The 14,923-nt window shown below is 37.1% G+C and overlaps 1 protein-coding gene across 7 annotated transcripts in view; it reads left to right on the forward strand.

Annotated features, from left to right (window-relative positions):
• Nucleotides 1-14,923, forward strand: part of LOC136254773 (putative leucine-rich repeat-containing protein DDB_G0290503) — a 118,656-nt gene that overhangs the window by 77,938 nt on the left and 25,795 nt on the right. For 6 of the 7 annotated variants that reach the window (XM_066047511.1, XM_066047514.1, XM_066047513.1 and 3 more), the window contains 7 exons: nucleotides 997-1,047; nucleotides 2,454-2,633; nucleotides 8,449-8,499; nucleotides 9,812-9,886; nucleotides 12,344-12,448; nucleotides 12,740-12,790; nucleotides 13,963-14,139. In XM_066047511.1, the coding sequence (XP_065903583.1) occupies nucleotides 997-1,047; nucleotides 2,454-2,633; nucleotides 8,449-8,499; nucleotides 9,812-9,886; nucleotides 12,344-12,448; nucleotides 12,740-12,790; nucleotides 13,963-14,139 (690 nt within the window). The remainder of the gene's footprint in view (nucleotides 1-996; nucleotides 1,048-2,453; nucleotides 2,634-8,448; nucleotides 8,500-9,811; nucleotides 9,887-12,343; nucleotides 12,449-12,739; nucleotides 12,791-13,962; nucleotides 14,140-14,923) is intronic. The other variant, XM_066047512.1, reaches the window with a different exon arrangement.

A 14,923-nucleotide genomic window follows, 5' to 3' on the forward strand; every position in this document is an offset into this window, starting at 1 on the left:
TCTTTGTTAACCTAGGAAATTTTCTAAATCACTTAGAATAGGTTGACATTGGTTTCTATTGTATTTAGAGGCCCTCAGACGATGTGGGCTTGGCTACCCACAACTAATTACCTTGGCCTGTGGCCTTGGTAATTAAGTTTGTGGGTAACCTTGCCCATATCATCCTCAGGTCTCTAAATAGCGTAGAAATCTTGTCCACCCATTCTAACTAATACAAAATACAGATTTCAAATACCTCTTGAGCAGGTCAATAAGATGATATCCAGGATTTTACCACTAACCACTTTTTCACAAAGAACAAAGTGTTCAAAAAGTATTCAATATTGCACATGTTATACACCCATTGTAAGCAACGTGTTATAAAGCTTGTGTGATTATGAGTTGAAGAGAGTACATTGAGCTTTATAGTCCAATGTGATATATTTCGTGATTCTGTTTTAAAAACATGTTAAACATCAATTCCTAATGTTATAATTAGGTGGGAAACACGGTCACAACAAGAAGATTACTCTGTATAATCCTAACTGAATGTTCTACAGTCCTGTACACAATTATCAAAATAACTGAAAATGCATATGTTAATGTACAGTATTTACGCATGCCTCAAACAATCTACGCATCTCTCGAACTAATCACCCCACAACTCTGTAATTTGTGCCATAGTATTTGTGATATAATGAGGAATAAAATGATTATGCTGAAATGATCATAATGATGAATTCAATGTGAATGATACAAATGCACTTACAGTGTTCTAAGCTTTGTTCTACTTTTGTACATACTGTGATAAAGGTAGACACACAGATGCCTAAACACATTTATTTTTTACCACTTCAAATACCACACATAAACCTCAAATCAACTGCAAACCTGCTGACTGTGAGGAAGTATATATATTATTTTATTATTTTTTTCATGGTTAAGTTTTAGAGCATTAGCAGTAACAATATTATTTCTTGGGATATGCATAATTATGCATGTACATGTATTTTCCAGTTGCAGTCTGAAATGAGCAAACTAAAGTCTGAGCAAGTTAAGGATCCCAAGGTATAGTTTTTGCACTGGTATGTACAAGCAGTGATGTCCTACAATATATACTGTGTGCATGTGCCTTTTCATGTGATATTTATGTATGACTTGGTCTGGGAAAGCCAGTCGTATTGCCCATGACAACAGGTTTGATTTTAACCTACTCTATCTAATTTTACTGTCAACATCAGCCAGGCTTGAGTGGTCTGGTTTTGCAGGTTGCCTTTTCCAAGCCCACCAGCAAGCTGTACAAACAGTCTGGGGGCTAAAAACCCATTCACAGCCAAATTCTCTGGGATCACTGGCCAAATTTCCAAATTGCATCATACTAACTGTCCAATACACAGAACTACTTAGTAACCATATATCTAAACACTCGCCATGAGGTTGACTGTGTTGTTCTTGTTTACATAACAGTAACTGCAATGAATTCATCAAACAACAAAGTCGAAACTTTGTTAAAAACTAGCCTGAACAAACCACAGAATCCCAACTACTGTAACTATTTACAAAAGTGTATTATACTACAAAGAATACAATTTACTTACAGCGCGATCCATTCCACAGCTGGTTTCTTTGTGATTTGTCCCATTTTTGCTGTTGCACATGCGTATCTGCACTTGTGTCCACCATGCCAAGTCTGGAATAGAGCAGCTGACTGTCAACTTTACCTTGATGTATAACACTTTCTTTGTTATCAACTACTAGTTTTTAATCCAAAGAACAATTTAACTCTCCTATTATACATGTTACGCTTTACACTATTACATAACAAACACACACTAGTCCGGGAAGGATATGGGCGCGTCCATTTCAGTACTAGCGCATCTTGCTATGAAACGTGTTTTACAAGTTATAGCGAGGCCAAAGCTTATTCTATGACTGAGTTATGATGCCATGCTGCCATATGGCGGCACTGGCTGTTAATGGGTTAATGTGGCTCTGGCCAGCCTGGGAATGGCTGTATGTGACTGTACAGCTCTGTGTTGAATAAAGATTTGTGCTGTAAACTTCTAGCAAATTTTGAAACTTGAATGGCCCATAATTTGGTTTATCTGTAATTTATCCCTACATGTTCCTCTGTATACAACCTTTTGCCCTCCCCTCCCTCCATCCCACCCAACATCCCCATTGGAGCTCACCTGATACAGTCAACATTGACTTTAAAACTGTCTAAAATGGCAGGAAATTTAGGTATTGGCCACTTGTACAGTAGATTCTCTGGAAGGTAAGGAATTGGTAGCAAAACCTGTTAAAATTTTGGTACAACCATTAGTGAGTTACAACACAGTAAATACTTGAAACTGGCATTTCTCGATACTTTTAAAAAGGCAGGTTTCCCCAGAGACAGTCACATACTATATGTAATAATTTATTACTGATTTACTAAAGTTTTGCATACAATATGTAAATGGACATTTTAGCAGGTAGCACAGCCATCAAAAGATTTTGCAAATCTCCAAAGAAGAAATGATGAATTAGCAAATGAAGTCAGGAAGCTCACCATACAAGTAACCAGTCTTAGTGGTAACAAGACTTCTCTCAGTACTGAAAACAGAAGTTTGCAACAACAGACTAAACGCTTGGAAGAAACAGTCACGCAGGTATATACAATATCTGCATAGGATATATGAAGCAATATATACAGTAAAATACACATATCTTTTATAAAATATATGTGACCAATTTGACAAACCAGGCTACCACACACATCCAGTTTTATGACTTTGAGAGATCATACGGTACTGCTCAAATATAACGTCATCTCGCGCGAGTGTGAGTAATTTAAAAAGTTGAGCTAATTAAAGGGCGTAGCACCCATTTGCTTGCGAGTATTCATCCCATTTTGTTTGGGATAAATACTTGCAAGTGAAACGGGTGCCATGCCCTTTAATTAGCTCACTTTCTAATCACTCCCACTAGTGAGAGATGACATTACATTTGAGTGGTACCGTACAGTAACTCAATGTAGGAATATGCCATCAGCTTCAAAATTTCACCTGTAGTTTTGTAATGTTATGGAAGCATAGTGTAAAAAATTCAGGTCAATAGCTTGCTGCTAGGTCATGTTACAGTTGGTCAAAGTCAAAGAATTGGATGTGTGTGGAAGCCTGGTTTTATCAAATTCAGTCACATACAGTATGTATATTGCCTGATTTTGGAAAACCTACCTTTTGGGTATCAAGACACACGGTAGTGTGTCATGCGGCCCAAGAAGCCGGCCGTAACACCCGTGAGTATATTGACAGGAAAAAAGAAAACGCAATTTCGCACCTCCGTAGCTCTGTACTGCCTTGATGAAACAAGACGATTTTTGCTGTGGACACTCCCTTCAACTTCAGCACTCCACATTCCAAATTTGAGCGAAATCGCTTCAAGCGTTCCCGAGATATGCGACTTCAAAAATTGGCTTAGTTTCTTCGTTTTTGTTTTTTTCTTCTTATTTTTCTTCCTCTTTTCGCACACTTACACAAACTGCTATAAAACGCGAACGCCATATCCGATCGCCTTGAAATTTGGCACACAGACGGGGGGTATAAAGGCGCATCTCTGTACCAACTTTGGCTGGAATCCAAAGTTGGTAGGCAAGGGCAGTCCATCAAGCCTGGGTAAAAAAAAAATAAAAAAATAAAAAAAAACTTTGGCTGGAATACGATAAACAGGCAAAGAGTTATGAGCGATTATTCACGAACAATAACACCAATATTTTGTCACGCCTACAGGGTAAACCACGTATGGGAAGAAGCTGAAAATCGGTGGGTGAATAGGTTAACTATTGAACCTCAAACCTTTTGTAGTTTGAAAGAAATCGAGCTAAAAACCAGGAAGGTACAACGAAAAAACCAACAGTGTGTAACAATTACGCAATCGAGATTAGCTATTAAAAAACGACTGCTTGCCACGCCTACCAGACAAACCGCTTGAGGTAATGCTTTGAAAATCGCTGTACAGATGGAGTTATCATCTTAGAAAGGCTCTTTAATGGTGTAGAAGAATCAGACTTAAATCCACGGAGTTATAACACGAAATCCAACTTGGTGTAGCAAGTGCAAGATCGAGATACTCTAATAGAGCAGTCATCCTAATAGAGCAGTCATCCTAATAGAGCAGTCACCCTAAACAGAATTCAAGAGATCAGCTAGAAACAAGTAACCTGTATAGAGATCTGCTACAAACAAGTCACCCTGTAGAGAGATCAGCCACAAAAAATTCACCCTGTAGAGATATCAGCTAGAAGAAGTTACCTTGTAGGGAATTCATGCAACTATAGAAAGAGATAGTTCGGCTAGAAGAAATCACCTTGTAGAGTTCAGCTAAAAAGAAATCGCCCTGTAGAGAGATGAGCTAGAAGAAGTTACCTTGTAGAGAGTTCAGCTACAAAGAAACCATCATGTAGAGAGTTCAGCTGCAAACAAATCACCTGTAGAAAGTTCAGCTACAAACAAATCTCCCTATAGAGAGATCAGCTAGGAGAAGTTTCCTTGTAGAGAGTTCAGCTACAAACAAATCGCCCTGTAGAAAGATCAGCTAGAAGAAGTCACCTTGTAGAGAGTTAAGCTGAAAATAAATCACCCTGTAGAGAATTCAGCCACAAACAATTCACCCTGTAGAGATATCAGCTAGAAGAAGTTACCTTGTAGGGAATTCATGCAACTATAGAAAGAGATAGTTCGGCTAGAAGAAATCACCTTGTAGAGTTCAGCTAAAAAGAAATCGCCCTGTAGAGAGATGAGCTAGAAGAAGTTACCTTGTAGAGAGTTCAGCTACAAAGAAACCATCATGTAGAGAGTTCAGCTGCAAACAAATCACCTGTAGAAAGTTCAGCTACAAACAAATCTCCCTATAGAGAGATCAGCTAGGAGAAGTTTCCTTGTAGAGAGTTCAGCTACAAACAAATCACCCTGTAGAAAGATCAGCTAGAAGAAGTCACCTTGTAGAGAGTTCAGTTACAAAGAAACCACGATGTAGAGAGTTCAGCTACAAACTAGTGACCTTGTAGAGACATCAGCTAGAAGAAGCTACCTTGTAGAGAGTTCAGCTACAAAGAAACCATCATGTAGAGAGTTCAGCTGCAAACAAATCACCTGTAGAGAGTTCAGCTACAAACAAATCTCCCTGTAGAGAGATCAGCTAGGAGAAGTTTCCTTGTAGAGAGTTCAGCTACAAACAAATCACCCTGTAGAAAGATCAGCTAGAAGAAGTCACCTTGTAGAGAGTTCAGTTACAAAGAAACTACGATTTAGAGAGTTCAGCTACAAACTAGTGACCTTGTGGAGACATCAGCTAGAAGAAGCTACCTTGTAGAGAGTTCAGTTACAAAGAAACCACCATGTAGATAATTCATTTACAAACTAGTGACCCTGTAGAGACATCAGCTAGAAGAAGTTACCTTGTAAAGAGTTCAGCTACAAAGAAACCATTCTGTAAAGAGCTCAGCTGCAAACAAATCACCTGTACAGAATTCAGCTACAAACAAATCACCCTGTAGAAAGATCAGCTATAAGAAGTTATCTTGTAGATAGTTCAGCTACAAACAAATCACCCTGTAGAGAGATGAGCTAGAAGAAGTTACCTTGTAGAGAGTTCAGCTACAAAGAAACCATCATGTGGAGAGTTCAGCTGCAAACAAATCACCTGTAGAAAGTTCAGCTACAAACCAATCTCCCTGTAGAGAGATCAGCTAGAAGAAGTATTCTTGTAGGGAGTTCAGCCACAAACAAATCACCCTGTAGAAAGATCAGCTAGAATAAGTTACCTTGTAGAGAGTTCAGTTACAAAGAAACCACGATGTAGAGAGTTCAGCTACAAACTAGTGACCTTGTAGAGACATCAGCTAGAAGAAGCTACCTTGTAGAGAGTTCAGTTACAAAGAAACCACCATGTAGAGAATTCATTTACAAACTAGTGATCCTGTAGAGAGATCAGCTAGAAGAAATTACCTTGTAAAGAGTTCAGCTACAAAGAAACTATTCTGTAAAGAGCTCAGCTGCAAACAAATCACCTATACAGAATTCAGCTACAAACAAATCACCCTGTAGAGAGATCAGCTATAAGAAGTTATCTTGTAGATAGTTCAGCTACAAACAAATTACCCTGTAGAGAGATCAGTTAGAAGAAGTTACCTTGTAGAGAGTTCAGCTACAAAGAAACCATCATGTGGAGAGTTCAGCTGCAAACAAATCACCTGTAGAAAGTTCAGCTACAAACCAATCTCCCTGTAGAGAGATCAGCTAGAAGAAGTTTCCTTGTAGGGAGTTCAGCCACAAACAAATCACCCTGTAAAAAGATCAGCTAGAAGAAAGTTACCTTGTAGAGAGTTCAGTTACAAACTAGTGACCTTGTAGAGACATCAGCTAGAAGAAGTTACCTTGTAGAGAGTTCAGCTACAAAGAAACCATTCTATAAAGAGTGCAGCAGCAAAGAAATCACCTGTACAGAATTCAGCTACAAACAAATCACCCTGTAGAGAGAACAGCTAGAAGAAGTTATCTTGTTGATAGTTCAGCTACAAACAAATCACCCTGTAGAGAGATCAGCTAGAAGAAGTTACCTTGAAGAGTGTTCAGTTACAAAGAAACCACCATGGAAAGTTCTGTAATAAATATATGTATTATATATATATAATTTGTACATTTACTGATAAAATCAGAAATATTTAAGGTACATCTGCTTCATCTTTTCTTCTTCCTGTGGTAAAGAAAAAAAAGATAGGTTTAAAAAGTCCCAAAGCCGGCCATAGGCCGGCTTTGGGGTATACAAATACAAAAAGAAGTGAAATCTAATCCAAAACAACCAAGCTGTAAAAAAAGTGTGCGGCCCTCAAAAAGGCTATGGTGAAAAAAGATGTGAAATCCAAGGTGGGGGCCACGAAATGGCTGTGATGGTATGTTAATGGTAAAAATTTTAATAATGACAATTCAGGTGAATTTTGTGCCAATTGACCAAGCGGCACCAAAATTCACCTGAATTGGCGTTACTAAAGTTTTTACCATTAACCTACCATCACAGCCATTTCTTGGCCGCCACCTTGGATTTCACATCTTTTTTCACCATAGCCTTTTTGAGGGCCACACACTTTTTTTACAGCTTGGCTATTTTGGATTAGATAGTATTATATGTAAACATATTTTAAATGAATATTATTATATTATATGTACATATTTTAAAATGAAACCAGAACAAAATGGCTACACTGCTTGGCAAATAACTTTCACCTTTAGGTATTCTTTCTGGAGATGGACTTCTATAAGCATCCCTATATCCAGCAATACTCGTGAAAATGGTGGGAAATTGTAGAAGGGCTGCTTCTTGCACTTTACAGACCATAATTATATGTCTCCATCTTTGGAAAAAATTTTATCTGTGTATATAGTTAACAGCATTGCTAAAGTACGTATTACCATTTAAATTGTAAAATACTGTTTATCTACAGTGCAAATGTACAATGTGTAGGTGTTCCAAAATCAGGTCACACATAAACACTTACCAGCTAATACAACCTCCAGCTTGCCTGTAATCCCTCATATGACCTCTAATAATGGCTAGCAGCTCCATTAGTCCTTGAGAGAACACCAGCAGCCCTCCTAAAAGTCTTGCTTGGTACATGTAGATCACATGAACTCATGTGAGATTGATCTTGACATTTCGATGTAACCTGATTTTGGAAACTACAGTACTTTTGGGCACATAAACAAGCTATAAAACAAGATGACTGCACTATCTGGCTAACCAACCTTCACACTAATTAATTGTACCAGGTCTGTTTCCTGGAGACAGAATTCTGTAGGCATGTCAAAGCCCACACATTACTCTAGAGGGTTTAGGAAGACACTGGGGTAACTTCAGACAATTTATGGGTTTGGAATTTCTAGAAACATCACAAAAATGTGAAGTATGTGTTTTGTGCCATTGTAGTCCATCTAGAGCTCCCGGGGATGTGTAACTCACCACACTGACAATTGTCCATTTTTACCGCAAGTATTGTTCACCCCACCACTTTAAACCTCCATTTCTTTGTATCCAGCAGCACACATGAAAAAAAAGAAACTTGTGGAAAACTGTAGAGAAGCTGCTTATTGTACTTTAGATAGTCTGAAAAGTTAAAATCTGGGAAAATTTAACCCACGTAGCTGCCAAGGTTGGTAAGATATTATGATTTAAATTATAGAATACCATTTATCTATGAATGTACAATGTGCCCAAAAAGTAGGTTTTCTAAACTCAGGTCACATAATATAATTTAGTGTAGATATGTACTGTGCATATCACAAAGATATGGTGAATAATCACATTGAAGCCAGATGCAAGAAACTTCTTTCTGCAAAATGACAAGACATCAAAAAATCTTCCTATGTGTACTGTATTAAATTAATCATAAACTGATCACACTGATTAGCAGTATTTGTGCTTGTATTGTAGCTGAAGGCTGACATAAGCAAACTTGAAGATGATAATATGCAGCAAGCAAAGGTATTCAATAACTACAGTACAGCTCAAAGGTAACGTCGCGAGTATACATATGCGAGTAATGCTCGCATCTTCTCGCGAGATCATTGTTTTACAATGTACTAGTACCTGTGGAATATCGCGTGGATATGCACTAGCCGCGTGAGAAGCTCGCCACACATGAGAACACTCGCTACTGAGTTTAGTAAATTCATACAACACTTAAATCACATAAAAATTTGTGATCAGTCCCATAATTATGTTCGTGCAAGCCTAACTAGCTAATTATACAGTAGAATGCAATAAACGCACACTGGGCCTGTAGAACGCAATGGGTGGAATATTTACGAAAACGAAAAAAAACCCGTAAGTTCTAAAGCGCTTGTTTCACAGTGAAGGAAAGCGATAACACTAAAAACCTTGGTAGTATCGTGATCCCAAGAGCAAGAGGAGTTCCAAAATCTTTGTTTCGTGTCAGTACTCTCAAGGAGACAGAAGATATAAGCATTAGACTTCCTTGCATTGGACGAGTGGTTCACTATCGCTTTTTCTCACATTCGTTCGCCTTCGCCGGTCCCCCGTGGACGTAGGAAAGGCCTGGAAGACAAAACTTACCCAGCAATGGATTTGCTTGTTCATGGAAAATTCGATGATGCAAGTTTAATCTTGGTAGAGGACTGCATCCGTATGTTATGATCGTTTAATTAAATGCCAGTAGTTTATTGTCACTTTACAAATTGATTTTTTGCTGTTAGCACTTCGTAGCGCTGTAACTTCGAAATTTCTTGGCTTGAAACTTCAGTTGGCTATTCCTTTAAATATCTAGATAAAGAAAATACGAATTAGAAAAATGCACTAACTGGGGTTCTGTGGCATTACTTGGCGACCAATCCATTTAGGTTTACGGTAGCTACGTAGTCTGTGACAGAGTCGAGTAGGTTACCAAGTATTCGATAGCTACAAAACAGGCATTGCAATAGGAGACTTCACAGCTGGCGGAACTGAGCCAGTTCTGCCTCCCAAGACCATATATAGGTGAGACCAGTTATCTAGTCTTGCGTGACGCTCTCGAGTAAAGTTAGCCATCATGGAGCATTATTGTAGCCTTGCTGCATCCACACGGGTCACTCGAGCACACGTCACGCGCGTCATGCGTGTACATGCGACGTTACCCGTGAGCTGTACTGTATACACATGCATGCATACACTGTATGGATAAACAATTATGCACATACCGTATCATGCTATGCATTGTTTGTGTCATACAGTAAGCACTGTTCAAGTAAAGCAGTGTATAAACTGCATTGACAATTTTATTTCTTGTAACTCTCAATAGAAATTTGAAGAAAGTGATGCTGAAGTCAGTGTACTTAAGACAGAAAACCAGGAGCTGAGAAAGTCTGTATTTACGGTAAGAATTCTTTCCACGTGCATTGTTCAGAAAGATTTCAGGTAGCTGTGTGAGTAATCTATGTATGAATGGTCAACTAAAACAGACAAATTTGCTTTGGGGTGGCATTCCTAACTAGTAGTGATTAGTACTGTTGTGATATAGAAAAACTCTGTATTGTAATCACCAAGGTTTATGCCATGATATGAATGTATATCACACTATTGTACTTTGTGTGAGAGGATCACAGTGGTGCTACATATCTTATTGTCCATACAGTACTAATTAGCTGCATAACTGTACTGTATGAGTCATACAGAACAGTTATGCAGCTAATTGGGCAAATACAGTACAATTATGCTGAGAATTTATTTAAGGAATGTTACGTAAACAACACACTGTAAATTGCTAAAACCAACCAAACTAACCTATGAGTTCATTCTACGACTAGAAATAGATTACATAAACACTTACTGATCACCTGATCATGAAACATTTTAAACACGACTTCACTAAGACAGCACGATTGATCATGTGCATGACATTGTAAATCACTAAAACTAGCCAAACTAATCCTATTAGTTTGTTCTATGACTAGAAATAGATTATTTAAACACTTACTGATATCTTGATCACCAAAAATTGCAGCAGTTTGAGTACTAGAGAAAATCACTCCGAGCCAGGTAACTTGGAAGTACAATGTAACACTTAAAGCACTGCCTATGCTTGTTTGTATGAAAAATACAGCACTTGGGGGGTGTCTCGAGGTAAGTACAGCACTTGGCTTTGCCTCGTGATGTACTAGCCTCTCAACACACCCTCTAGTGTTGTATTTTACATACACACACGCAGTGATGCTTTAACTACAGTGTATAACATAGAACTACAGTAACTGTAACAATTGCAAGACAAACATATACATACTCCTCATTGTAAGTCAAAACTTTAGTTGAATGTATACCACAAGTAAAAGTTGCTCATGGTAAACAAGTTTTACTCCTGCATTATAGTTGAGACAAGTGGCTTGTACTACATAGAAACCTTAAAACCTCATGTTTACTTTGAGATTGGCTTATGACCACTACTAAACCATCAGCACATATATAACTTAATTGAATGCTGAATACCATTTGTCTGGCCTCCCTCACATCATTATACTAAGCTGCACTACTATCAAGCAATCATCGATATACATAACTGATTGGCTATAATCATTATATCACTACCTTGTTATATCGATACTATCAAAGTATTGATATATCATGGCAGCACTAGCTAGTAGTGATATTGTACATTAAAGGTAACTACAAAATGGTCAGGCCATATTTTTGGCTTTTACAATGTATTATATCTACTTTAGTACTTTTGAGCAATGTAAGTCATTCCATTAGATTGCTTTAATATGTTCCATTAAGGTTACGGGTTAGACGTTTAATAATAGGTTATTATCTTTCAATGCGCGATAATGGATAGTGCAAATATTAGCACGAAACTTGAGCAGGTGTTAGTGAGAAAGTTGTTAACTTCAAAGCATTGTATAGCCACGTAATAATAGCGGAGGAATCATACAAAGTGAGTGTTAATAATTTACTGCGGAAGATAGCCAAGCGTAAAATTAAGTCCCCGCAATATGGTTGAACCAGCATTTAGCGCTACTGCTTAATATGATTATTATTAATCAAAAATAGCAGCTGTCAGCCATTTAGTATTAATTTTTTAGGGCAGTATCAATGGGTGGTTATATTATCTAGGTCCTGTCGTGGAGACTTTGTGGGAAAACTGACTAGAGGCTGGTTAGTTATCGTATCTTTCAAGGATAATGGTGATTAGTTCTGCTACGGAAATACCGCGAGTCCACTACAGTGCTATTACAATCGGATAACAACTCAATTTGTTCGTGAGGACCTAGAAATCACTAAGTAATAGCTTATTAATGCTAAATATCATGGTGTGGCTTCCCAAGAAACCTGATTTTTGATGGATAGCAATCAACAGTTTCACTGTTTAGTGCCTGCAATTCTGTACAAGTGCTTCCCTTGTTGAGTGTATCACCGCTTATGGTATTACTTGTGCATTAATATTCCACGTAATTTTAGTGAGTTATTCCAAGCAAAACGGTTAAAACAGAACTATAAACAAAGCGCCTGCAAAATTATTTATCTGGTAACCCGTAACCTTAAACACCAATCATGCTCATAATTAATTATTTTTATATAGCTGGCCTGTCAAAGTATGTATGCAATTTGTGCAACTTTGTACAATAAAATATCTGCTGTAACTATTCTAATAGCATTGTTTCTAAGCTCTGTACTGGAATGCTTTTACTGTACTTGCTTGTCATGCTCTAAATTATACTGGCATAATAGGCACATGCCTAATGCATAACCACTTGGACAATAATAAAGTGAATACAGTATGCAATTAAATGAAAAATATTTTCCAGTTGATTTTGAATTAATTAACATAATTATCATGTAGGACACAACTGCCTCACAGAAAATAGCTGAGCTGGAACAGTCATTGCAGGAACAAGCAGATAGTTTTACAAATATTGTGAAGGAAAAGGAAGATGAAATAAGCAAAGTATACATGTCGTCATGTGTAGTATACAAGTGATGCTAGTGTGTACCATCCATAAATATGTATATACGTACATCCCCTGCATGTACCAAATGTACATATGTTTATATGCTAAATCTGTACAATGTTCATTGAAAAGTATGTATGTATGTATGCATGTACAGTATGTGGTTGTTAGTTGTTTGTTTTACTTTATGGAAATCTTTAATATAAAAGCTGTGTATGTAGGGTAGAACAGTGTGTATGCCTTTTACTTGTGTATGTGATGTGTGTATACTATGTATCAATTTACAGGTACAATTGGAAATCAGCAAACTGAAATCAGAGAAGATTGTGGATACCAAGGTATGGTATGTGCATATATGTAAGTATACAGTTCATGATCACCTTCAATGATATTATTTATATACATACTTCCCATGTATGAAATGTTGCATAGCACATTTGTAACCATCTCAGTAAAACTTGCATAATTCATACAAGCATGCATTTTGAGAAAATCAAAAATATATTGGAGAAAATTATGCATGCTAAAAGAAAAAAAGTTACAGAGGGTCTGCAACTCTGAAAAATTCTGTACGAGATTTCAAATCTTTACAATTTGGCAAGATTTCAAGCAATGTATGTCAAGATTTCAGGGGATTTAAAGTCTTAGATATCCCAAATAGTTGCATCACATGATACATAGTATACGGAAATACACAGACCTTTCTCAAGTTCTCTGCAAACTTGTGGAGATGCTCTATGTAGCATATGTGATGCTGCTTAACATGAAAGTATACAAGAAATGTACAGAATTTACAACAATTTTCAGATTTTAAAATTGGAGATTTCAACAAGATTTCAAAGAGGACTGTACAAGATTTCAAGGGAGTTACAAACCCACAAATACCAAATTTTAATCAAGTTATTACTCATTAATAAAATCTCAACCTATGCACCATCTGTTTATGGAGAGTTTGAATACAGTATCCTAGTTGTGGTTCAGGATCCTCAATAGTGTGCATGTTATATGCATTGTTTACAATGTGGTAGGCCTAAACAAGGTCATTGTCTTGTCTTTATATTAAATGCCTTCATAAAATATGTGCAAGCGACCATAGAGATAAAACTGTACTTTAATTGATTTGCCAAGTCATGCTGAAATTTTTAAATCAAAATGCCAACTCTGTAGTTTAATGCAAACAGAAGTTATGGCTGTGAATTTAAACATCTGTAATTTATTTTCAGTATATATAGTTGCTGTATAAGTTGATTTCCATGTTCTTCCTACTGTCTAGCAATATACATGTATTATTCAAAAGCTGCTTGGCCAAAGCTTTTGGTAACCGATTGCTTTGACACTGTAGAGAAAATAAAAAAAAATTCAGAAGTGTGAACTAGATGGGTTTTAGCTGATAGATTTTGCTGTTATCAAATTACACATATGGCCACACACATACTGTATATAAGTAACAGCTTATTGCATATGTCATTGGCAGCTTGATACATAATTAGAATGTTATTATAATTTGTAGTCAGTGCAACCATCAAAAGATATTGCAGCATTACAAAGAAGAAATGATGAATTAGCAAATGAAGTTGGAAAGCTCACTAAGCAAATAACCACAATAAGTAGTGGCAAAACTTCCCTGAGTACTGAGAATAGAAGTTTACAAGAACGTAACAAAAGCTTGGAAGCAACAGTTACACAGGTGCAATTGTACACGTCACTCGTTATACTGTATGTATGTACCTGTATGTACTGTACATGTGTTGCAATTATACATACATACACACTGAAACCTCAACATAGTAAGATAAAATTAAATCAGATTAGCAAGAGTGTTAAATTATCAAAGTGGACTACAGTATGGAACTGTATTGCGTACATACTGTAGTGACTACAAAACATCTCATTTTGAAGTACCATTGCCCATATGATTCAATAACTTGCATTCCACATCTGATAGAAATGTACTAACTACAAGTACACGAAAAAATTTGGAATTTTCAACTAGAGTAGGGACCATAGCACATCAATAAAAAGTACTGAAACAAGTTGGAGTAGTCCATGATATTAAATCACTGTAAAACAATAAGAAGTGTTATATCCCTACTGTGCTCAAGATACCATAACGGAAATGCACAGTAGGGATATAACACTTCTTGGACTCTATTTAAGCTGTTTTGGGTGGGTAATAAATCTCATATACTCCACCTTGTTTTCTAATATACTCCACGCCTTTAAGCACAATATGACATATGCTCAAAGTTGGGTTTGTCCAATCGCTATGCGTTATTCACGTGCAGTGATTTAACGAGCACGATTATTTAGTCACGTGAGGACGTATGGTTGCCATGGCACTAGTATTATCATAAGAAAACCAGCTGCTTTAGCCGAGCCTACAGCAGAAACAGCCGTGGATGAGGTAAGTAATCTGAGTGTAATGTGAAATAGAGTCTAAAGCAGTTGTACGGGCACAATGTGGAGTCTAT

The sequence above is a fragment of the Dysidea avara genome, chromosome 4 (assembly GCF_963678975.1).
Source record: "Dysidea avara chromosome 4, odDysAvar1.4, whole genome shotgun sequence".
NCBI classification, from domain to species: Eukaryota; Metazoa; Porifera; class Demospongiae; order Dictyoceratida; family Dysideidae; genus Dysidea; species Dysidea avara.